Genomic DNA, 23,942 nt, shown 5'->3' on the forward strand with positions numbered 1-23,942 from the left:
ATGATGGCATCCGTATCAATGATCCGGCACGTCTTGCAGAGGTTGCTGTGGCAGGGTTGTGTGGTGTCGTGGTCACTGTTCTCCTGAAGGCTGGGTAGTTTGCTGCAGGCAATGGTCCGTTTGAGGTTGTGCGGTTGTTCGAAAGGCAAGAAGTAGGGATGTGGGAATGGCCTTGGCGAGATGTTCGTCTTCATCAATGACATGTTGAAGGCTCTGGAGAAGATGTCGTAGCTTCTCCGCTCCAGGGAAGTACTGGACGACGAAGGGTACTCTGTCCGCCGTGTCCCGTGTTTGTCTCCTGAGGAGGTCGGTGCGGTTTTAAAATCTAAATGCGGATCTAAAGGACCCCTGTGGCACCTTTTCAAAGAAGAGCAGGGAGTTCTTCCCGGTGTCCTACCCAAGATTTATCCCTCAATCAATTTCATCAAAACAGATTATCTAGCCATTGTCTTATAGGAGCTTGCTGTGCACAAATTGGCTGCTGTGTTTTCTATACTACAATTGTAATCACAATTCAAAAATATTCAATTGGCAGTAAATGCTTTGGTGCATCCTGTGGTGCTGTGAAAGATGCTATGTAAGTTTCTTTATAGTTTGTTTCTGTCTAGCCTCTTTCCAAGTACTATTCCATTTGGTTAGCTTTTAATATCTTGTTATTATGTTTATTTATTTCAAAATAATAGAATACCACATTATGCAGTGCATAAACAAAATAAGTGCCAAATAATCTTCATTCATAATATTAACCATTTTATGTAATGCCCTCCACATTTCCTATATATGCTCCTTGTCTGAAAACAGGACACTTAAGTATTGGCATTGACTCCGGTGCAACAGATTTCAGATTTCTATTTTTTGAGGAGTCATAAATAATTCCTTCTTTATAAGTTTTGCCTTAACCAAGACAAATGGTAATTTCAGAGAAAATTTCCTTTTAATTAAAAAATGCAACATACATAATTAACACTTTAAACAAGACTTAAACAAAAGTGGAAGCCAAAGAAATAAATCACTGTCCTTCACTATTGATAATCTGAATTGTGATGCTAATCTTTTGGTCATATTATATTTTCAGTACATTAGGTGTAGTTTAGTTGACTTGAGAAAAATATATTAAATATCGCTGGTGTAGAACGAGCATTTTATCAGTTGCTACATTGTGCACCATTACTGTGTCTTTTGAAATTAGTGTGTGTGATATTAATGTCTGAATGTTTAGCACATTCGTATGACATTACTGTCTTATTTATGAGTGGTACTCATTTGTTTCAAATAAATGGGTTCATGTCTTCAAAAGAGAATGAAGCATTGTCATAGAAATGCAATAAGTATCTGTATACATTAATGTTTAAACTGTGAACTCTGAATTGAATCATTGTCTACAGGATGTGCTGCAGTGACTCACCAAACTTTCTTCATGTGGATGTATCTTAAATTCTCGTTTCTCACTTCATTTCTTTTGCTGCCACCATTCAGTCACATAACATGTTAATCACTGGATGGAAGAATGTAAACTCTGCTTTGACTTTTCTTTAATGATTGTTCAGCAAATATATTTTTTCCCACTATCACTGATGTTTATGTGCAGTGTCACGATCACTATGCGAGAATTCTACTTGTATTTCCAAGGATGTCAAAGCAATAAAGCCTCTAGAGATTTTGATAACATTTCACATGCCAAAATAGCTAAACAACAGTTTATGCATAATAAAAGGCACAGAGTTCACAATAAAGACAAATTATTAGACCCCTACTGTCCCATACCCAGCCCAATGCACATACTCTGCCCCAGAGTTCTAATGTTTATAAAATCCAAAGCTTTATTCTCATTGGACCAGTGTCCATGCCAAAAATCTCAACTGGGGGGAGTGTGTGTGTGTGTGTGTGTGTGTGTGTGTGTGTCGCTCGCGCGCGCGCGCGCGCTCTGGTTGGCTTGCAAAAGAAAGCAGGCGATGATAAATACACGATCCTCTGTTTAAGAAAGCAAAGAGTAAAATCCCTCCGGGTTCTGTTCTGTATCAGTTGCCATTCACACATTTTTCATTAATTATATGGTACTGACTAGTTTCCCAATTTGCAGATGGAAAAGTTAAGTGACGTGTACGAAGCTGATTAATAGCATTCAAAGATCAATTGACTACATAGGATTAAAAAAAAAGGGAGGTGTATTATAATATGGATAAATAAAAGGTAATACAGAATTCAATGGGAAACCTGATGAAGAGTTGTTCTTTGCTGAAGTTGATGGATGTGTTTAGGCCTGTTGACTTTTACTGAAAATATTCTTATAGATATTATGCTGTTGCTGTGAGATGTTTTTGTGTTGGAGTAGATGATATCCCATTCTTGTATTGCTTGTTGGTGAGACAGCTTTTGCAATATTTTTCTGTAATTTTTGGCAACCCATTCATGGGCTGGATTTTGAGGCTTCAGATCAACACTTGTCTTCCAATCCCTCCCATCCCAGACATAGTTAAAATAGGATATCATGATATGGGATTGGCAATGCAACATCATCATTCCAGTCTCCAACATCAGGAAGGCAAGTGGGCCCAGAAATCGGAAGCCTGTCTGCCATTTTGAAAATACTAATTAACAAGAAATTGAGCTTGTTAACATTTTAATCATCTGCACCTTTTGTGGGCAGCTGCATTTTCAGACAGCAGGGCTAGGAGACACCAACGGGAGGCATTTCACGAGTTTCCCAAGTGGTTTTTTTAGCGCAATCAGCTCCACGCCGGAAATCAGCACAGAGCTGATTATCATATGGAAATGTGATTGAAATTGACATTTCCATATGATTAGCGGGCTCTGGACGATATTCTCCGGGCCTACTAGTGTCTCCCCCCACCTGGCCGGGAGTAGTTCCCACCAGCGGGGTTTACAACTGCTCCCCAGTAAGGTAGAATAGGCTTCCTTACCTCACTGGTGGGGACAATGGCAGTCGGGGGCAAGGGTGAGGATCCCTTGGGCAGTGCCAGTCTGGCACCCTGGCACTGCCCAAGGGGCAAACTGACACAGTTCAACAGGCATCTTGGCATTGTGCATCAGACGTTGCCAAGGGGCAGGGCATACTGGAAGGTGGGGCCTATTGGCGATCGGTGAGGGGGAACCACTGCCACTCTGCAAGTGGTATCAGTGGGGGAAGGAGGAGGGCGATCGGTGAGGGGGAACCACTGCCACTCTGCAAGTGGTATCAGTGGGGGAAGGAGGAGGGCAATCGGTGCTGGTCATTGGGATGGGGGGGTGGGTCGGGGCTGGCAAACGGGAAAGGGGAGTTCGTGGTTGCCAGGGGGAGGGGTAGTGGGAGATTGAGGCTGGGGTGGGGGAAGATTGGGGCTGGCCCGGGTGGCGTCCGCAAGGCCAGCACAACTGAGGTGCCAATATGTGTCTAGGGTAAGCTTGGAGTGAGGGGAGGTGAGGAAGGAGGAAGTTTACTGCACCTTACTGAAGGTTAGTGTAATGAGGAGCACGGTCAAAATTCTGAATAAGACAAGAAACCATCTACTGACGATAAGTTTGCCTCAAGATTTTCAACAGATTCAGGAATGTCTGCAATGTTTAATCAGAAATTCTGATCCACCTCAGTTCCCTTTCTTTTGCCCCACCTATTCAATAATTCTCCAGGAAAATTAGGAACAACAATTTTATTGTTATAGCCTTTGATTTAGGTTGAAATTATTTTATTTTAAGCCTCAAAATATCTCCCACAGTCTATAGATTGATTGATTGCAGAAGACCTCAGCACTTGACTGAGTCAAATGAATAAACATAAAATATATTTAAAATAAACAGTTCAATCAAAAATCCGTTTTCTTCAGCCATCGGAACACAACTATAAGTGGAACATTTCATAATTGAAGGAAATCACTGGCTAATCTTTACCAAAAACTTTAGCCTCTTTCTCCCATCTAAGTAAACAACACCTGAAGTATTTGTTGTTTTCAATTTTTCCCAACTTTACCCAATGAATGAATTTATTCCGTGTTTAACATAACATAAAAAAATCTGTGAATTGTGCTTTTACCAGTTCCTCAAAATAATTTAAGGATTTCAGAAAATTATGTTATACCAGTTTCAAATCTTTTCTCTGCATTCTGGCCAAAATTCCCGATTTTACTGTGGCTGTGTTAAATGTGGTGTGGCTACCCCCTGAAGTTCTTCAACGCTCTGCATGCTCAACAGAAATTGCTCAACAGAAATTGCTCTCAATGTGGATTGCAGCTCAATATTGCATCTTATCTTCATCAACCATTGTTTCCGAAGATTTCTGCTTCCTTTCAGTCAACAATTTAAGAATAAATCCTAATCTTTTTAAGCAAAGACATCTTTTTTGTAACATAATTCAATATCTAAATAGCATGTAAAAAGGAAAAAAGAACCTTTTTGCCTTAAATGCAGGAAAATCCTTTTCTCCTGATCTGCACCTGAGTAGCAGCATCCCTGAATTTTCCATATGTTTTTTCAGGTGGCTCTACCCAAAGAGGATGCAGTCATACATATTATGTGCAAATGAATGTCAGATGCCTTTGAACACAGATTTCCTGTGATAGCGCAGGATGCAGTTCAAAGCAGACTGCTTCCAAAAAATCTGGCACGGCTGTTTCAGAGTTGCCATTTAGGCACTATCTATGTTAAAGGGACATTCTCGTATTGTCAAGAGCTCTCGCATTCTGTTGTTTTGAATTACAAATGTCTTTTTTCTGCTTGCTGCTGAACAATGTCAGTCATTTTAATTCTCTTAGAGAGTCAGTGTTTAGAGCCATGGATCTGCTGCTACCCCTTTTGCAAGCTGAACAGGAACAGCTGTGGGGAAGCCACTGTCTCGAAGATGAGGTCCTCCTTCCGCCGCTATGTGGGGACCAGAATTTAGTGCTTAGCCTTTCAGAGAAAGATGCTTTCTGAACATGTGACATAGTTTGGGATATTAATTAATCTGCCCAGAACAAATGGCAGCTATATCTGGAAGAGTCCAGAAACTATATGAGTTGAGGTGCTGAGGGCAGAGTGACATTTCCAGGACATCTACTGCCCCTGCCAGACACATTGGGAGGGATTTTCCAGCTGTGTTGCCCTAAGACTGGAAAATCCCGCCCGACGTCAAAGGACCTTTGCATGTTCCCCTTCCCCCGCTACAATTCCTGTGGCGGGTGGGACAGGAAAATTCCACCCATTGTGTGGATGGCTTGCAAAGTTGCCAGCCAAACCCAGAGAGCACTACAGTAAATCATGATGTGGAGATGTCAGCGTTGGACTGGGGTAGGCATAGTAAGAAGTCTCACAACACCAGGTTAGAGTCCAACGGGTTTATTTGGTAGCACGAGCTTTCGGAGCACTGCCCCTTTATCAAGTGAGGGGCCCACTCACCTGATGAAGGGGCAGCACTCCGAAAGCTCATGCTACAAATAAACCCGTTGGACTTTAACCTGGTGTTGTAAGACTTCTTACTGTGTCTACAGTAAATCATTAGCAAGTTATCGATGAACTCCTCGAAGGGAATGTGAGATCATTTCCATTGTGGGCTGCTTTTCCCATGAAATAAAACTGGAATAATGATGATTATTACATGATTACAATACTGGTAGTCACGAGCACATCACTCCACACGTCCCACATTCCACCCATCACTGACATGAGCTTTGTAAGAAAGAAGTAGATCTTGTGGTTGGAAGATATGCAAGCTTGGAAATGTTTAACAGAGACTGTGTTTGTTCTGGGGGGAATAATTGGTGTTCAGGAAAGACATAGGAACTGAAGGCTTTTAGGCCCTTGTAGAATGTTGCAGATTGTGAGGGACAGAATGCAATGAACTGCACACAACAATTACTTTATGCTTGTTTAAGACATTGCTAGTCAGTGCCCTACACTGTTTCTTCTGATGAGGTCAATGAACTTTTTGAGCGCTACATCTTTGTTACTGTATGGTATTAGCTGTAATTCACCTTCAATACACGGATCAGGGCCCTCAGGAAATTTAAGTGCTAATTCCTTCCTGGAACTCGGCACACTTGTGTTGCATTGCACTCTGATTACACTCACACAGGCACACTCAGGAAAATCAATCCCATAATCTTTAAAAGTTCCGTGCATTCTTTATTACTTGCTGGTGGGTGTGCAGCAAAAAATAATTAATTAATTTGCCCATAACTGCTACTCTGTGTCCACTTTGAACTTCTGCATGAGGATAATTCATTGGTAGACAACTGTGATTCCAGAAAGCTTTAAGATGAATTACACAAGTCAGTACTGGGTATGGAGCACTACATTGCTTTGTATTAACATTAAGAGTTAACAGTTTCCCCTTTTTTATACATGTAGGTGTTTTTGATCATTTAGGTAACGAATGAATGCAGGTTATTTTATTAAATTTGCACCAGACCTCAGAGGTCTGGCGAAGAAACTGGCTGTGAAAGTAATAGCAGCATTTTTATTGGTGTCACAAAGGCTACACGGATCAATTCAACATAAATAGTGGACAAGTGAGACCCAGGCGGAATAAATCAACCATTTTCCTGGCAGGTAATTTGCCTTGTGGAATTTCAATGAATTTCAATCACTTCCACTTCCCAACAATAACATTCTGAATTAGGTAAAACTGTTTGATTCTGTAAATTTCCATTTCTGGGCAATCCATTAAGGCAGATGAGGGGTTTAGAAACACCTTGTCTGCTATATTACTTCTACTCGTTTCTTCTACATCAACGGTATGGCTACACATTGAATTGTTATATTTTTAATGATAATCATGTGTTTTTTCCAAGCACAATAACTGCTATTACAAAGTCTTTAACAAAACTCATTTTCCTAGTCAATGATGGAGTAATGCTCATTTAATTGGAATAAAATTATTTTAAGTTGAAACTTTTATTTTCCTAGTTAGTCTTTTGCAGTTATAAAACTATAACATTTACTGTTTAATTTAAGTACAACTTTATAAGTCCAAAAATGCAACCTCCGATTTTTAAAGACCATGTCTGGAATTCTCTGGCCGTTCACACTTCACCACCGTCGTAGGCGAGGATGGAGAATTTGGCACTCAGCCAAATCTCCGTTCACTGCAGTGGGACCAGAGAATCCCGCTAGCGTGAATGACCAGAGAATTGAAGCCCATGGGTGGAATTCTCCCATCTGCGACTAGATCCCGTGACGATCATGGGGAGTGTTTCCCACTGCAGAGGCTGGTGGGAAACCATGCCACATCAACCAGCCCCATCTCATTAATCGTACACCATGGGGTTTAGTGCCATATTCCATGGCAGGGTGGACATGTTGACACAGATCATATCTGCGTGCCCACGTATAAAAGGTGCCCAATATCACTGATCCATCATTGAAGAAAGAAAATGGACCTCATTAAAAACCAGATGGATCTCCATGAACACACAGAGGCTGGAAAATGGAGCTGCTCAATGGCAGTGAAGCTGGAAGATCCATATGAAAGATGCTCCCTCCACCCACTACTTTGATGCTCCAGGGTCTAGCGTTGCAGGCAGCCTCCATCCTGAACTCCGGAGGCAGTCCCAGGCATTCTTCAGGTAAGTGAGGACTTCTGCACACCTTGTTGTTCCAGATGTGTTCTGGACTGGCGTGTTTTCCTGCTGGCATCGCAGAGAATTGGGAGTGGGGTGAAGATTCCAGTCAGGCCTTTATCCCATTAGGATGCAAATCAGTTTCATGATTTATTCCAATGAGTTTCTTCATCCACCACAGCAGGCACCAATAGAAGATCCCGTGGGAAACTCTCAATGGTGTGAAACTGATATTTCGACTCCCACCAAATCTCCCCCTCCCCCCGTCGGTTATTGAATCCACCAGCGACGGCACTGGAGAATTCCACCCTATTTATTTAATTGCTACGTTTTGATTCATGAATCAAACTCTGCCATTTACAATAAAGGTGGTTCATCCTATAGCTTCTTAATGTTGAGAAGATTGTGCGCCTAGACAGTGCATGTACATTTTGACCAGATAAACACAAGTATTGGCAAGGTCAAAAAGCTAAAGAGAGCCAGAAGGTGTTGCTAAGCCTGACGGTGAGACATTTGGAGCTAAAAGCTTGCTGGGTTACTAAATTCCAGGAAAGTTAATTCAGCTGCTTTTATTAGCAGATGCTTTAACTTTTCCAAGACACTTCCGAATAAACTGTTTCAAAATCTTAGTTTGATGAAAGAGGATATTGCTGATATCTCATCAATTTCTATTATGTATTTACAGATCCTGATGATCTTGATAGTTTTAAAATAATTACTTGGGTACTTTTCGGGAGAAGTATGAGAATATTTCTGCATCTCACTATTATTTTCAGCTGCTTACACTTTACTGTGTGCCTTACTTTGAAGCATCTTATATAGTAGTGGACAAAAAAAAATGGAGGACAGTGTGGAGCGAGTGAGAAAAGCATGCTGTAAGGGAAAGATATTCAGGAGACTTATTGAAAACATGTTGACGGTAAACATGAGCTAGATGTCTTGAGTAAAGCAGTTAATCAAGCTGAGCTCAGAGTAACTTGAATGGATGAAGAAATTAGGTATGAATTGGTGTTGTGGAGTGCATGCTGGGATGTACAGCTGAAGAGAGAATGCTCAGGAAGACTGGAGAAAGGCTGGGGAAGAACTTAAAGGTGAGAATGAACATCTTTATTCTTTCAATGGGAGTAGAGAGCCACTAAAACTTAGTGAGAGCAGGGTGATGAAATCTAATTTATCCATTTTAATAAATGTCCCCACTTGTGAGCCTACTTTTTAAAGATTGGTGTACACACAGAATGTCTTGATTACTTCCAACAGATTGACGACTCATCCCTTTCATATTTTTCAGTCCTTATTGCTGGAATACTATACAAATGTTTTTAAGGGTCCACATGCATTGGTACCTAGTGTGTGCTGTGCTGGCTATAATAATCAATCTGTACGCTGGGTATAGTTAATAGATATCTAGGGCCTGAATTTTCCAGCCCTCCCAGCCATGGGTTACCACATGGTGGGACCGGTGAGCCATCAAAATCTCTGTTCACATTTGCAGGACTGGAAGATTCTGCTGGTGTGAAGGGCTGGAAAATTACGGACCTAAATACTGAAATAAATGAAAAGGCTGGGAAATCTCCCTGATTCTCATGCTGCCTCTATTAGCATTATTCTCAGTGATTGTAGCCATTATTAAGATATATAGTTGCCCAATTTCACTAAATTGGAAAACTATCTTTGCAACATTCAGGTGGATATATGCTGCAGGAATGAAACTTGCTAATATTTAAAGGGAAGAGTATAGGCCAGCAAATTGGACATATTTATCTTTAAAGGATCATATGACTTAGTGTGAGGTAACGTATGACTGGTAAAAGCAAGTTTAGAACTATGCATAAAATATGGATAGCAAGGAGGGGTGCACAGAATTTCAGTGGTGAGTTGAGTGTGACTGTTCTTGACATCGAGGTAGCATTTGACCAAGAGTGGCATCAAGGAACTCTCAAGTCGTTGGGAATTGGGGAAAACGTAGTGTTCATTGGAGTCATACATAGCACAAAGGAAAATTATTGTTGTTGTTGATGCCCGTTTATTTCAGCCCCAGGACATCACTACAGGAGTTCTGCAGGGTCATGTTCTAGACCCAACCATCATCAACTGCTTCATCAATGACAACCCCTCCATCATAAGGTTAGAAGTGGCAATGTTCACTGATGATTGCACCATATTCAGTACTGTTTGTGACTTCTCAGATACTGAACCAGCCCAGGTCCCATATGTAGCAAGACTTGGACAACATTCAGGCTTGGCTGATAAATAACACCCTCTCCAAGGGAGAATCTAACCACCTTCCCTTGATATTGAACAGCATTACTATAGCTGAATCTCGCCACCATCAACATTCTAGGGATTGTCATTGACCTAGCTATATCAAAACACTGGCTACAAGAGCAAGTCATAGACTGGGAATTTTGCAGTGAGTAACACACCACCTGCCTTCCCAAAGCCTGTCCACCATCTACAAAGCACCAGTCAGAGATTGGATAGAATATTCCTAATTTGTCTCAATAAATGCCGCTCCAACAACACTCAAGAAGCTACACACCATCCAGTACAAAGTAGATCACTTAATTAGTACCCAAAAACCACCTTAAACATTCACTCCTTTCACGATTGACACACAGTGGCAATAGTGTGTACCACGTACAAGATGCACTGCAGCAACTTGTTAAGGCTCATTCGACAACACCTTCCAAACCCTTTTGACCTCTATCCCCCAGAAGGTCAAAAGAAACAGGCTCATGGGAACATGTTCCCCTTCAAGCCACACACTATATTGCCATTCCTTCACTGTTGCTTGCTGCGTCAGAATTTCGAAGCTCCTATCCTTAATAGTACTTGTGGATGGATCTACACGAGATGAATAGTTCAAGAAAACAGTTCACCACCCCTTCTTGAGACAATTAGGGATGGACAGCAAATGCTGGCCTAGCTCACGTCCCATGAAATAATATTTTAAAAAGGACTGATACTTCTAAACTATAAGGCTACCTCATACTATTTGATGCACCTAGAATCTGAATGTAAATGATAACTACAACTGCTACTGAATATGAACAGTTTTATCTTAAATATTTCCAGTCATACTTCTCTTAACTAATAAGGAAATATGGCTGCATTTCCAACCTTTTATTATGACTGAAAATGGTCGGAAGTGGCTTATTGCCTTGTCACCACTCTCACTGCAGCCTTGATGATGTTCAGTGGGGCTTATAATGGGTGATCATGGTGACCTTCTGAGTCTGATGGTGGGTCCAATTAAAATGAAAATCAGAACCAATGACATCCACCTCTTCCAAACATCCTCATGACTGAATGGATCTATATTTTTTTGTCCAAACAACCTGGTATTGTGCTAACACCTCTACATTGAGACAGCTGGACGTGGCTGATTTTCAATGTAAGTGAGATTTGACCCTCAGTTATAGACCAGGCCTCCTCCTGAAGGGGTATGTATGAGGGGAACATTTTCCATTGTGTCTGATGGTAATTTATAAATATATGTTTGTATTTCCTTTGATGGTCTTATACTTAGTTAATGTGAAATAAATGCTTACAGACCTGACAGCAACCTATTAATCTAATATGTGAAACAAAGTTTAAAATGAGCTCAAAGTATGTATCTCAGACATTTTTCTTACTTTTTAAAATGATTTGAATGTATACACGTGATAACTGAGTCTAGTTGAATAATCTCACAATTTGGTCTCTTTGTCAAATCATAAATATTATAATCCCTTTGCTTATGTGATTTAGCTCATTGATCTTTAAAGCTTCTTTGCCGTAGTTTTTTTTTCTTTTCTGTGGATGACCCCTTAATTTTGTAATTAGATGAGAAATGGTCTTTTCATTAAATGTGCAAAGATGTTTCATTTGGAGTGTTAGCATTGCATCAATCATTTTTGGCAAAAATAAAGTAACCTTTCATTTATTCACACATGATTGATCGCCATTGTCAATTTGAAAGCCAGTGGTAAGATTACCTTATCACGTCAGCATTTTAGCTTGACTGAAAAAGTGACGTGTTTGTTAGTATTTTGCTGAAAATGAAAGTGGCAAAGGAGCCATAAATTTTAGTATGTAGTCTTGAAATTAAAAAGTGTAAAATAAATCAACAAATTCTACGTCATTGAACACAGATGACTCATCTTTTACCCTTAACTCTTAGCTCTTCAGAAACTTCTTTGCGCAATCACTAAAAATAGTATAACTAATACTCTGTAAAAGCAATTCTATGACTAACAGACAAGTCAGCTGCAGCATTGATATATGCTTTGTATTGAATGTATTGATTTTAATTGAATAACCTTGCTTTCCCAGTTATGTCCACTTAATTTTAGGAAAGCTATGAAAAAAATGTCCTAAGCTTTAAACGAAATGAAAGCATATAGGGGTGTTGTGAAAAGCTTTGTTACAGGTTTATGTTTCCAAAGTTCACACATGCTCCAGTGAATATTATGTAATAAAATTCTTAAATCACTCAATGCACCAATGCATTTATGGGATGATTTTGAAAACAATCTCGATTATTATTTTGACACTGAATAAGTGTATTTTAATCTGCAATTTTATCATGAGACACCAGAAAATTAACATTTTTTATTCCCTCCTCACCTCACCATTTGTTGTCACTTTCCATTTGTTGCTGGTTCATCCTTTCCATTTTTACCTGTCTCTTTCTGCTTTTCATCTGTAGCCTTTCCATCCTGCTAATACTTAGTAAATTTGAAGTATGTGTTTTCACTCTGCACTTCAATTTCTCATAGCCTGTAACCTTTGACAACCCATTCATTCCTCCTCTATTTTAAACAACTTCCACATACAATGAGCAAAGGTCTTCAATCAATTGGGCTAAAATGACTTGAGGAATAGATGTCCCATTTAATTATTCATGCATTCACTGTGATGATGACCCTTTTCCCTTATCCTGCAGATTCATTACCCTACTCTGGTTGCATTTTAGTTTATTCTTTCCACAACATCTTTGGGGGGATGAGGGGGGTTACCCCTCCACACCCCCATCCTCAGTACCCCCTGTGGCATATTTCTCTGTGTTGGGAAACCGCCTGCCATTGGCAAGTGGCAAGATCTTCTGGTCCCACTGCTGTCAGTGGGATTTCCCATTGCATCTGCTCTCTGCCACTGGGAAACCCACAGCAGAGGTTCAAAGTTGGCGGGACTAGATCCTGCCAGCAGGAAGAGCCTCTCCATTGTATGAGAGCAGCGTCTTTTACATTCATCAATATGCTGGAACTTTTAAGCTTGGACACCTATTAGCATCATTTTCTTTGTCTTGGACCTAAATCGTTGTATTGTTTGAAGCCAAAAGTTTCATTTTATTTTACTGTTGGTGTAATTTAGTTCATGCTAATGCCTCATTTCAAAGGTCACTGATCCCGATGCCTTCCTTCTAGTCTTTAAATTTCAGTGCATTCTACTACTGGTAGAAGAACTCGCAGTGACCACAAATCTAGCTGAGATAGATCTTCAATGCTTGATTTTTTTTTTTCTCTGCTTGTAGGGAACCAACAGGTCCCAGTTTAGCAAGAACAGCTTTCTGCCAGATCTTAAAAGGACTGAGCACAAATCAGAAGTTGTGCTATTAATGCAGATATTGATATCCTCTTAGAAAGATGATGATGGTCATTGGAGGCTCATCTTTACTGTAGAGGTTCCCCAGGGCAGTGTTCTCAACCCAACCATCTTCATGAACTGCATCATGAAGTCAAAAGTGGAAGGTGTGGCTGATATTTGCCTGCTGAATGAGATCCAATTCCAGTGCAGGGAACTCTTTTCTAGGCCAGTATCTGAATCACTAAAAAAGTGGGTCAACACTGAGTGCTACATTGGTAGATAGCTCACGGCATGAAACCAACTTTGCAGTAGCAGTAAGGAAAGCCAATTGGACTTTGTTTGAACTTGTGAATTGTATTACATTAATTGTGTTTAGAAGTTCATATCCACAGTGCGAATATAAAGGGCTGTGCTTAATATTTGTTGAACAGTATTATTACGTGTTAAAATACCGTAATTGTCAATGGTCCAGTTGTAACCATGCTGATAAATCAATGAGTATCCTCCGTTTTCATGACTAATTGCTTTTTCTGTCCTCATAAATGATCAGGTATCAGCAGCATAATTCCTTGGTGACATTTTGTGCAAAGTTTAATTGCAGTTCCACCAATTAAGCCCCTTTTAACTGTTGTTATAGGTATCTGACTTGGTGATAATCCTGAATCAGAAGCGTGCGGTTGATGCTTTTGCAAAGGGGGGAAATCTCACACTCGGTGGAAATTTTACTGTTGCAATTGGACCCATTGGCAGGTGAGCTATCATATGTTTTGTTGCATTGTCTAGTCTGAGTCAAAATACAGTAAGGCTTTATTCTCACAAGCTTGCGGGAGAACCCGACCCCTGAAAGCGGAAGTCCAAAGTTCTCCCTGAACACAGAAAAGTGGGGATATATATACAGCATGGCTCCCAATACTAGTCACGAAGCAAACTCCAGACTAGTCACGACTCAAAAGTACAATTCACAACTGCTGGTCACGAAGCAAACTCCAGACCAGTTACAAATCAAAAATACAATGTATAGCTTCTGGTCACGAAGTAAGCTCCGGCTTCCTGCTCTTCCGCGGTTTCCCCTTTGACGTTACCGGTGCATTTGCAGCTGTCTCAGCAGGGAGTCTTCCTGTCAAACGGCTGTATCGCACTCCACATCATGTAATTGCTTTCTTTCCTCAAACCACACACAAGCTTGTAGAAAAGGTAAGACTTTACAATTAACATTCACATTGACTGTCTATCGTTATAAGAATAAGAGTTTAAAGAATGAATAACTTGTATTAATGTCAGGAGTAGTATAAACAAGGGGAGATTAGCCACAATGAAGGGTTATGTTGGTGATACATTCTAAGTACAAAGTTCAACCTTTTAGGTACAAAATACATTAACCGTTTCCCTTTAGGTACAAAATACATCAACCCTTTCCCTTCTTCAGTTGGTATTTGATGAATGGTTAAATATTCTTTCATCACAAAATGTTTTTGTCATCAAAATGTTAACTATTTCAGATGGTGTCATAACAATGTTGTCCCTTGATTTATTTTTTAAATGTAGCCTGTGTGAAGTTTGTGCTCATTTTGTCTAATTTCTAAACATCAGCGAACTCATCTCTGTCAGATAATGGCCCAGTCTTCTGTGAAGCGGCAATCATTGTCAGATTGCCACTCTGCTTCAACTTTCCCCTGCATTGACACTGCCCCACATTTCTTGCTGGGTCTTCCAAGCCCAATTTCCCAGAATTGCAGAGCATGGCATGCCTTGGGGAACTCAGTGACGGTACTTTTGAGAAGGCAGGGGTGGATGGGATTGGCAAGATGCACCCTATTTTTACAACACTAGCTTTCATATGGTAAGTTTAAATGACCAGTGTGAATGTTAGTGACTGGGTGAATGTATGCATGTTATTGAAGGGGTAGGGTGGATAGGTGAGTACTTTGCTGGGGGTTAATAGTGTGGACAGCATTAGTTGGGTCAGGTCCTGGGTGGAGTACAGTTCAGGGGTTGAGTGGGGAGTCATGAGAGGGGTTCTCTGTGTGTGTGATTGAGGGGGGGGGGGTACGTTTTGTGCTGACCCATAAGTTAGACTAGGATTTTTCTGTCTATCATTTCCTGGGTAACTATTCAGGTATGTCCCACAGAACCGCCTGAAGCCTCGGACTTCAACTCAGAGTCAGAGACATTTGCATAAAGTCCCGTGAACCAGAAGAATTGCCCATCAGAATCTGAAGCTCACTGAGCACTTAGCACAGACATGTGCATGCCAGAACTTTCATGGGGTCCTGATGCCCATCACGAGTCATATCCCTCTTCTCCAACAACCTGGAGTCTGCAAAATCTGGGCCAATAATTTTAAAGACGAAGGAACATCTGAGGTGAATACTCCCTGTTCAAATGAGCTTGTCTTTAAAGATAGAAAACACCATTGACCCTTCAGTTCTTGCAAACTTTAGCTCCATCTCCAATCTCCCTTTCCTCTCTAAAGTGCTTGAACATGCCCATCTTTCCCTGAATTCCATGTTTAAATTCCTCTAATCAGGTTTCCCCGCTGAACACTACTGAAGTATGCTTTCATCATAGTCACCGATCATATCCTGTGGTAAACTGTTCCCCTTCAATCTGTGTACAGCCTTTGACATGGTTGATCACATCATGCTCTTTCAATGCCTCTCCACCATCATCAGATGGGCAGAACTGCATTCACTTTGTTTGATTCCTCTTATTCCAGCTTTAACCAAAGAATCATCGGACCTGGGTTCTCTTCCTGGACCTGCATTGTTACCGTTGGTATTCTCACTTACATGCTGTTCCTTGGCAACATCATCCAAAATTACAACATCAGAATTCCACATGTATGCTGACAATACCTCGCTCTCTGCCTCGCCACCATTTCTCCCAACACCTCCACAATGTCTCTAAATGCTAAGATTGCATCAATATAAAAGCCAAATGCTGTGAATGCTGGAAATTTGAAAAAACTGATTGTAAGAAATAGTCAGCCAGTCTGATAGCATCTGCGGAAAGAGAAGCAGAATTAATGTTTCATGTTGGTGATCTTTCATGAGAAAAGGAAGAAGTCAAGAGATGTATCAGGTTTTAAACATGTACAGTGGGGTGGGGGGGGGGGGGGGGGGGCAGCAGTAAATATTCAGTCCTGTGGGAATGAAATAGAGTCTTTACTGGAAACAGAGTGGGAGGAAGTATAGTCACTAAGCTAGAAGAACATTACCTCATTATTTGATTAAATGCTTTACAGCTTTCCACACTTACCAAGAAGTTCAACAAATTCAGATCATTATCTCTGTCCCAAGTTTTGTTCACACGGCGGTTATTTGAGATGATTCTTCTATAATCATTTACAAAAGACACATCTTTTGTTTCTTTACTTGTCTCATGGTCATCTCTTTTTACCTTGACTATCGTCTCTGTTTTATTAGAACCTAAAATACTCTGTTCCCTGGTTGGTTCCATAATCTTTTACTCCAACAAATCATTCCTTTCAACTATACGTTTGCCAATTTGATTTGCCCAGTCTATACGAAGATAAAAGTCCCCCCAGAATTATTGCATTGTCTTCCTTCTTAAACAGTACACTGCTCAACCGGATAGATACTGCTGGGAACCTGATTACTGCTCACCCAATGTTTTCTGCCTATTGTCATTCATTATCTCCACCCAGGATTCTCCCCACCCACCCCCATTGCTTTCCATTTGGTCTGTCTATTTGAAATGTCAAATATCCTGAGGATTGAATTCCCAACTTTGGTCATCATTCAACCATGTCTCTGTAAGGGTTATTATGTCAAACCCATTTAATTATATTTATACCATTAGTTCATCTAATTCATAATTGTTATGAATTATTTGTGCATTCAGATAAAAGTGTCTCTTTAACCTTGGTCACTGATACACCATTAAATACAGTGTCCCATCCTGCCACACTCTGCATAACTTTACTCAAAAAGCTACACAGCTTTATGGCCTTAACTTTTCTCTTGAGATTTATAGATTTCCCCTCGCCTACACGACCACCACCTCCCCCCCCCCCCCTCTCCCCCCCCCTTCGCAAAGCCAGATCTACAATCTTAGTTATTTAATTTGCTAGAACATCATTCCTAGCCCCAGTTTAAGTGGAGCCCTTCTCAAGTGAACAACCTCGCTTTCTTCAGTGCCAATTTTTCATAAATCAAAACTGCTTTCTCACACACCATTCTTTGAGCCAGGCATTCAACTCTCTGATATGTTTGGCCCTATGCCACTGTATGCGTATGTCAGGTAGCAATCTGGAAATTATTAGTTTCTCTGTTCTGCTTGTTAATTTGAAGGTTAGTTCCTCAGGCTCCCTCCATTCCTTGTCATATCCAAGTTGTTGGTTTCCATCTGGATCATGACAACTAAATTATCCTCCCTCCCTTATGAAATTTATCCCAAGATGTTGTGGGAGGCTAGGGAGGAAATTGCAGGTCCCCTAGCAGAGATATTTGAATCATCGACAGCCACACTTAGGTGCCTGAAGATGGGAGGGTAGCAAATGTTGTGCCTTTGTTTAGGAAGGGCTGCAGGGAAAAGCCTGGGAACTACAGACCTGTGAGCCTAACGTCTGTTAGGCCCTAAGACAGACCCTTGTGGGACACCACTATCGCATCCTGTCAATTTGAGTACCTCCGTATTATCCCTACTTTCTGATACCTGCCACTCAACCAATTTTCCAGCCATGTCAGTAATTTGCCCTCAATTCCAATGGCTTTTCCCTTAGTTAACAATCTCTTATGTTGAACTTTATCAAATGCCTTCTGGAAGTACATATAAACAACAACCATAGACATTCCCCTGTCCACTACCTTAGTCAGCTCTTTAAAAATTCAATGAGGTTTGTTCGGCATGACCTGCCTGTTGTGACTCTATGCTAGCTCTTCTGATTAACTGAAAATTTTTTGAGGTGTTCAGTTATCCTTGATTATAGACTCCAGTAATTTCCCCACCACCGATGTTAGACTAACTGGTCTGTAATTCCCCTTTCACTCTTTTTAAAAAGTGGAGAAACAGGAGAATGAAAGATAATGAATATGCTTCAGAGACTTCAAATTATGTCTTTTTTCGACTGTCTGAGCATCAGCTGAGTGCAGCACAAGAAAAAAAATCCAGTGGTTAAGATTACATACCTGTTTCAGAACCCACTCCATTTTCTACGCTCTACCCAGGTATAGTTTGTGCCCAAGTGGTAAAGACCCATATCTTGGTTTGGGTAGCTAGAGACATTCTATTTTTCAGCATCCATGTAGCTTCAAAGGAAGTGATTTGCTTTTCCATTCATTAAATGTATGGGTTGGAATTTTCCAGCCATTCACGTCCTGCTGCTGCCGCAAGGAGGATGGAACATTTGGCGCTCAGCCAAATCTCCATTCACTGCTGTGGGACCGGAGAATTCCATCCTTAGAAGTTATAGTTTGATCCCTATACTCAACTGAGTTTTTTACAGAGACATTTTCACAGTTCCTCAGGATTTTTAAAATCCATCGATTATGTACAGCGTTGTATTCAGTGAGGCATACATGGAAGACCTTCATTCAATGAAAACCTTCACTATGCTTAATTTTGAAGGAACAAAGGTCCAAGAATTATATTGAATGTATGGGGAAAATTTTCATTGCATTGTCTGCTGCAACATTGCTTTCAGTGCAGGCTTGTGATTTTTCACCTTTTCTTTTGATTAAAGCTAATTGCATGCCAATTTGCATCTTCTCGTGATTTTGGCAGAGAACCAAAATCACTTCATAGTGGCTACAGCTAGGAGTAAGCTCAGTGGGATGAACAAAAGCATTGTCAAACAGAGGTTTCCAAGAGATGTCTGAAGGAGGAGAGAGAGCGAAAATACAAAACTAACATGGTTCGGTTCCATCACTGAGTTAAAATGTTGAAGATGCCAAGAATTTCAGATTCAGGACAATAAGGAAGCTTGTTGCAGATGGGGTTGGAGAAAGTTTCTTAAACAAAAGCAAAGCGGCAGCGATGTGAAGAAGGATTTTAAGTTTTATGGAGTTTGAGGAGCAAATGGAAGTTCTCGAGTCCAGTGGTAATATGGGAGCAAAGCTTGTTGGATGTGCAGTTGGTAATGCTTTGGACAACCTGCAGTGTATAAGGGGTAGAAAACAGGAGAGCTTTCAAGGAAGGTAAAAGTGATGAAAGCCTGTCTTGGGTGGAAGAGGGTTTCATTTTAATTCATTTATGGGATGTGGGTGTCACTGGCTAAGCCAATGCCCATCCCTAATTGCCCTTGAAAAGGTGGTGGTGAGTCATCTTGAACCTTTGAAGTCCATGTACTGTAGGTGCTCCCACAGTGCTGTTAGGGAGGGTGTTCCAGAACTTTGACTCAGTGATAGTGAAAGAACAGCGATATATTTCCAAGTCAGGATGGTGAGTGACTTGGAGGGGAAATTCCAGGTATTCCCAGATACCTGCTACCCTTGTAGGGGATTTTCACAGTAACTGCATTGCAGTGTTAATGTAAGTCTACTTGTGACACTAATAAATACACTTTTCTCCTAGATGGTAGCAGTTGTGGGTTTGAAAAGATGCTGACTAAGGAGCCTTGGTGTTTCCCAGGTGGAATTAGGCGTGGTGGGAGCTGCAACATGGGGTTTGAATCACAACTCAGATGCCCAGAGCTTCATGATTTTGCAGTGTCTGGTTCAGCCCAAGCAGAAAAAAGGATTGCCGTGTACCCTTTTTGGCAGAAACTGCAAAGGATAACTTTAGTCTTGGTTATCTTTAGTTGATGAAAGTTCTTACTGATCCATGAGGTGATGTCAAATGAGCAGTGTGATAGCAATGTGGTAGTGTAGTCATAAATGGTAGCATTGAAAGTATATTGGGAATTAATTTAGTGTTAGGGCCCCACATCAGAACCCCAAGATATGTTATGAAGCCAGAACTGACCGCAAAAATGTTTCTGTTTTGGCATAAATGTGAGGAAAGGAATAATTTCACTGACAAATTAGGGATCTTTTATCAAAAGAAGCTTTATTCAAACACAGTTTAAGCATAACTAACAAAATGAAGCAGTTTAACTCTTAACCGTTGAACAATCTTTAAACGTGAAAAGAAACAACTCTGATTTCTAACATCACCATTTCAGTTCCAAATAGGTAACATTCTTCCTACAGACTTAAAATCCACCTTAAATACCGTTAGCAAACCCAGGCATACTTGCTATAAATTAGCGAAGAAAGTCTTGAAGTTTTCAGAGAGAGAGAGAGAGAGAGAGCAAACTTCTGTCTTTAAACAGCTCCAGCCAGCAACTGAACACACAAAGCTGTTTCTCTGCTACAAAACTAGCTCCTCCTATCAACCGCATGATCATATGACCCTGTATTCCTAACTCACCTTCCATTCTTTTGGTCAAAAAAAAATCCAGGGAACCTTTCAATTCATAAACAAGAGTCCATTTAACCCTCTACTAAATGTACACTACATGGCTAAAATGCGTAATCCTCCTGCTTTCCAGTATCTGAGCTGCATGTGTTGCCAGACACACTGACTGCCTGTAAAAAACACTGAATCTTAAATCAGTGTCCCTTAACAAAAAGTATATGCTTAGCACAGTATCATTACCATAGCATTAAATCAGTGCAGCGATGTACCATGCTTACAAAATTCATGAAGTTCTTATGAGACAGTATCATTACTTCAATCTTATTAAAGGGAAAAAGTACATATAACCCATAATTATTTATCCTGTAAAATTGTTTTATTTTATAATGAACTTGCATTTGTTTAGTAATTTTCAAGACCTCAATGCATCAAAGTGCTACATAGTCGTAAGTTACTTTTGAAACGTAATCACTATTCATAGAATCCCTACAGAAGTAGGCCATTCAGCTCATTGAGCCTGCACCAACAACAATCCCACCCAGGCTGTATCCCTGTAACCCCACATATTTACCTTGCTAATCCCCCTGACAAGGGACAATTTAGCAGGGCCAATCAACCTAACCCGCACATCATGTCAAGAAACATGACAGCTAAATTGTACACTGCATGAGCTCCCGAAAAGCAACATGATAACGATCATATCATCTGTTTTAGTCATGTTTGACCTGGTGCCATGGAATCTTTTATATCCGCGCAAGAGGGCAGATGGTCTCAGTTCAACACCCCTCTAAAAGATAGTACAACCCAACTAAAGACAACCCAGCAATATTGTACTGATAATAAGCTCAAATATCTGGAGTGGAATTTGGAATATGTTGACTTAGAAGCAACAGTGAGCCAAGGCTGATGCCATTATGACTGAACGCAGTGAAATAGTACCTCTCCTATGCATTTTTCAATTTTCTTTATTGTGCGCTTTATAAACATCTTGCAAAATGTGCATTGTTTTCCAGAAACTTGGAGGGAGATGTTGCTGTAAGAAGTTCAGCTGCAGTGTACACCTACTGCAAATCACGTGGCTTGTTTGCTGGAATATCATTAGAAGGATCTTGCTTGATTGAAAGAAAAGAGACCAATCGCAAGTAAGTTTCAGTTAGTCCAAAGAATTGCTCTTTGTTCAAAGTATTGCATTAATTACGTACAGCATATTGTACAAAAATCCAATGACACATTTACGTTGGCATGCTGTACCACAGAGTCATAGAGTGCATGTTCTGACCTTGGAACTTATCACATGATGAGTAAGCAATTCCAGAAGGAGATATAAGAGAGACACCAAGTGGTGACTAAAGCATATAACAGTTAAAGTTTGGCTGTCCTAAGTGTAAAATCCATATGTTAACTGTCAATATATCTTCAAAGAATCATAGTGCAGAAGGAGGCCATTCAGTCCATTGAGTCTGCTCCGACTCTCTGAAAGCGTATCTTACCCAAGCCCTCTCCCCTGCCCTATCACCATAACCTCACATCTACCATGGCTAATTATTCTGATGTACACATCTCAAGACACTAAGGGGCAGTTTGGCATGGCCAATCCACCTAATCTGCAGATCTTTGAACTGTGGGAGGAACGCGGAGGAAACCCACATGGAAATGCCACACAGTTACCCAACACTGGAATTTAACCCGGGTTCCTGGTATTGTGAGGCAGCAGTGCCACCGTGCTGCCTTTGTATGTTCTTGTGATATATCTTGTATATTCTTTATGTTTTGAATATTTTCATCTGACACTGTCTATCTACAGGTAAAATCTTTATTTTACATTTGTTCTTAATTGTAAACATTTTTCACTACTAATCAACAGAACAATATGCTTTTGTTGAATTAAAACTTGACTTAGCACCTGAATAATCATCAGCATTGTTGATGTTAACAAAGAAACCTAGAATACAGGCTTGTAAAATAGGGGACTGATTTTAAAGATCCAGTTTGAAATGTGTTTTGAAAGGCCAGAAGTTCTTTTTTCTGTTGCATTAACTATATCCTAATGTGATGATATTATACCTCTAACAGATGTATTTTGTCATGGTTCTGTGCTGAATGTGTTTACTAGTCCCTTCCGTTTTATCAGAGTTATTTTGTCTGGATTCAGAAGCGTTGTTTGTTACTGCAGCAACAGAATTGATCTTAATTGCTTCAATGTTTGTTTAATCTGAACTAATGCAGGGTTTTGTTGTTTTATGTTTTTCCCTGGGATATTGCAGAGTAGTGCTTCATTTAGGTTGATTGACAGATAAGGTCATATGAATGGGTACAGCTAGGCTTTCACAGAGAACTCGAGGCAGTCTGCTTTGGCGTTTCTTAGAGGTTGCTTTCTCTGTATCTCTTGCTCTGTCTAAAGTGGAGACTAATCTGCCAAGAAATGAGCTCTTTCCTCTGAAATTTTACCGTTTGGGGTGGAGCTTTCTCTGGAAGTTGCTACATGACAATTAGAAGGCAAGCGTCCGTCTGGTTAAAGATGGTTGAAAACACCTTTGCCTTGACATTCGTTCTGATCAACTGGCCCCTGCCATTTTTGAGGATGGAGATGTTTATGAGGCCTTCTCCTCCTGTTAGTTGTTTAGTTGTCCATCGCTGTTCATAACTGGATATCTTAGTACTGCAGAATTTTAATCTAATCGTAGGTTTGCATGTTGCTTCTCCTGTTAAGCGTGCATTTAGTCCTGAGTTGTAGTTTCGCCAGTTTGCCATCTCATTTTTTGATACTTCTGGTGACACTTGTGGCATGCTTTTAATTTCTTATTGAATCAGGTTTGGTACTCTGGCTTGATGATGATTGTAGAGACAAATATATCCTGAACTATGAAATTACAGAATGCAGTGGCATACAATTCTGATGGTCCACACTGCCTCATGGGTGTCCAACTTACAGCTACGAGATTTGTTCTGAATCAACCCCATTTAGTGTGGTGGTATTGCCCCACAGCATGGAGGAGAGTGTCCTCAGTGTGAAGAGGGACACTGTTACAGTGGTCACTCTCAGCAGTCGTGTAATGAACAGATGATTGTATGATGGGTAGATTGCCAAGGATGAGGTCAGAAGTAGGTTTTTATGTAATCTTGGTTATCCTACCACTTGCGGAAGGCCCACTCTGGTGGCCATGCCCTCCGGCACCCTGTGAGTAATGCTGCTGCTGAATCACTTTGGGGATGGACATTGAGGTCCCCCACAAAGAGAACGTTTCATTTCCATGGTATCCTCAGTGCTTCCTTCCTGGTGTTCAATAAGAAAGGATACTGATTCATCAGCTACCGAAGGTTGTAGGATGGCAATCAGCTGGAGAAATCCTTGACCATATTTGAGCTAATGCTATGATGTTTCATAGATTTGTGACCAATGTTAAGGAGTCACTCCTTTCCATCTGTATAGCATGGTACCACCACCTCTGGTGGATCTGTCCTGCTGGTGGGTCACCCCATTTTGGG

General features: G+C 40.6%; 1 protein-coding gene across 2 annotated transcripts in view; it reads left to right on the plus strand.

Moving 5' to 3' along the window:
- The window catches only part of sh3yl1 (SH3 and SYLF domain containing 1), a 143,812-nt gene that overhangs the window by 52,541 nt on the left and 67,329 nt on the right, over positions 1-23,942 (plus strand). For both annotated transcript variants that reach the window (XM_078213216.1, XM_078213215.1), the window contains 2 exons: positions 13,735-13,847; positions 21,470-21,598. In XM_078213216.1, the coding sequence (XP_078069342.1) occupies positions 13,735-13,847; positions 21,470-21,598 (242 nt within the window). The remainder of the gene's footprint in view (positions 1-13,734; positions 13,848-21,469; positions 21,599-23,942) is intronic.

Source organism: Mustelus asterias, chromosome 5 (assembly GCF_964213995.1).
Source record: "Mustelus asterias chromosome 5, sMusAst1.hap1.1, whole genome shotgun sequence".
NCBI lineage: Eukaryota > Metazoa > Chordata > Chondrichthyes > Carcharhiniformes > Triakidae > Mustelus > Mustelus asterias.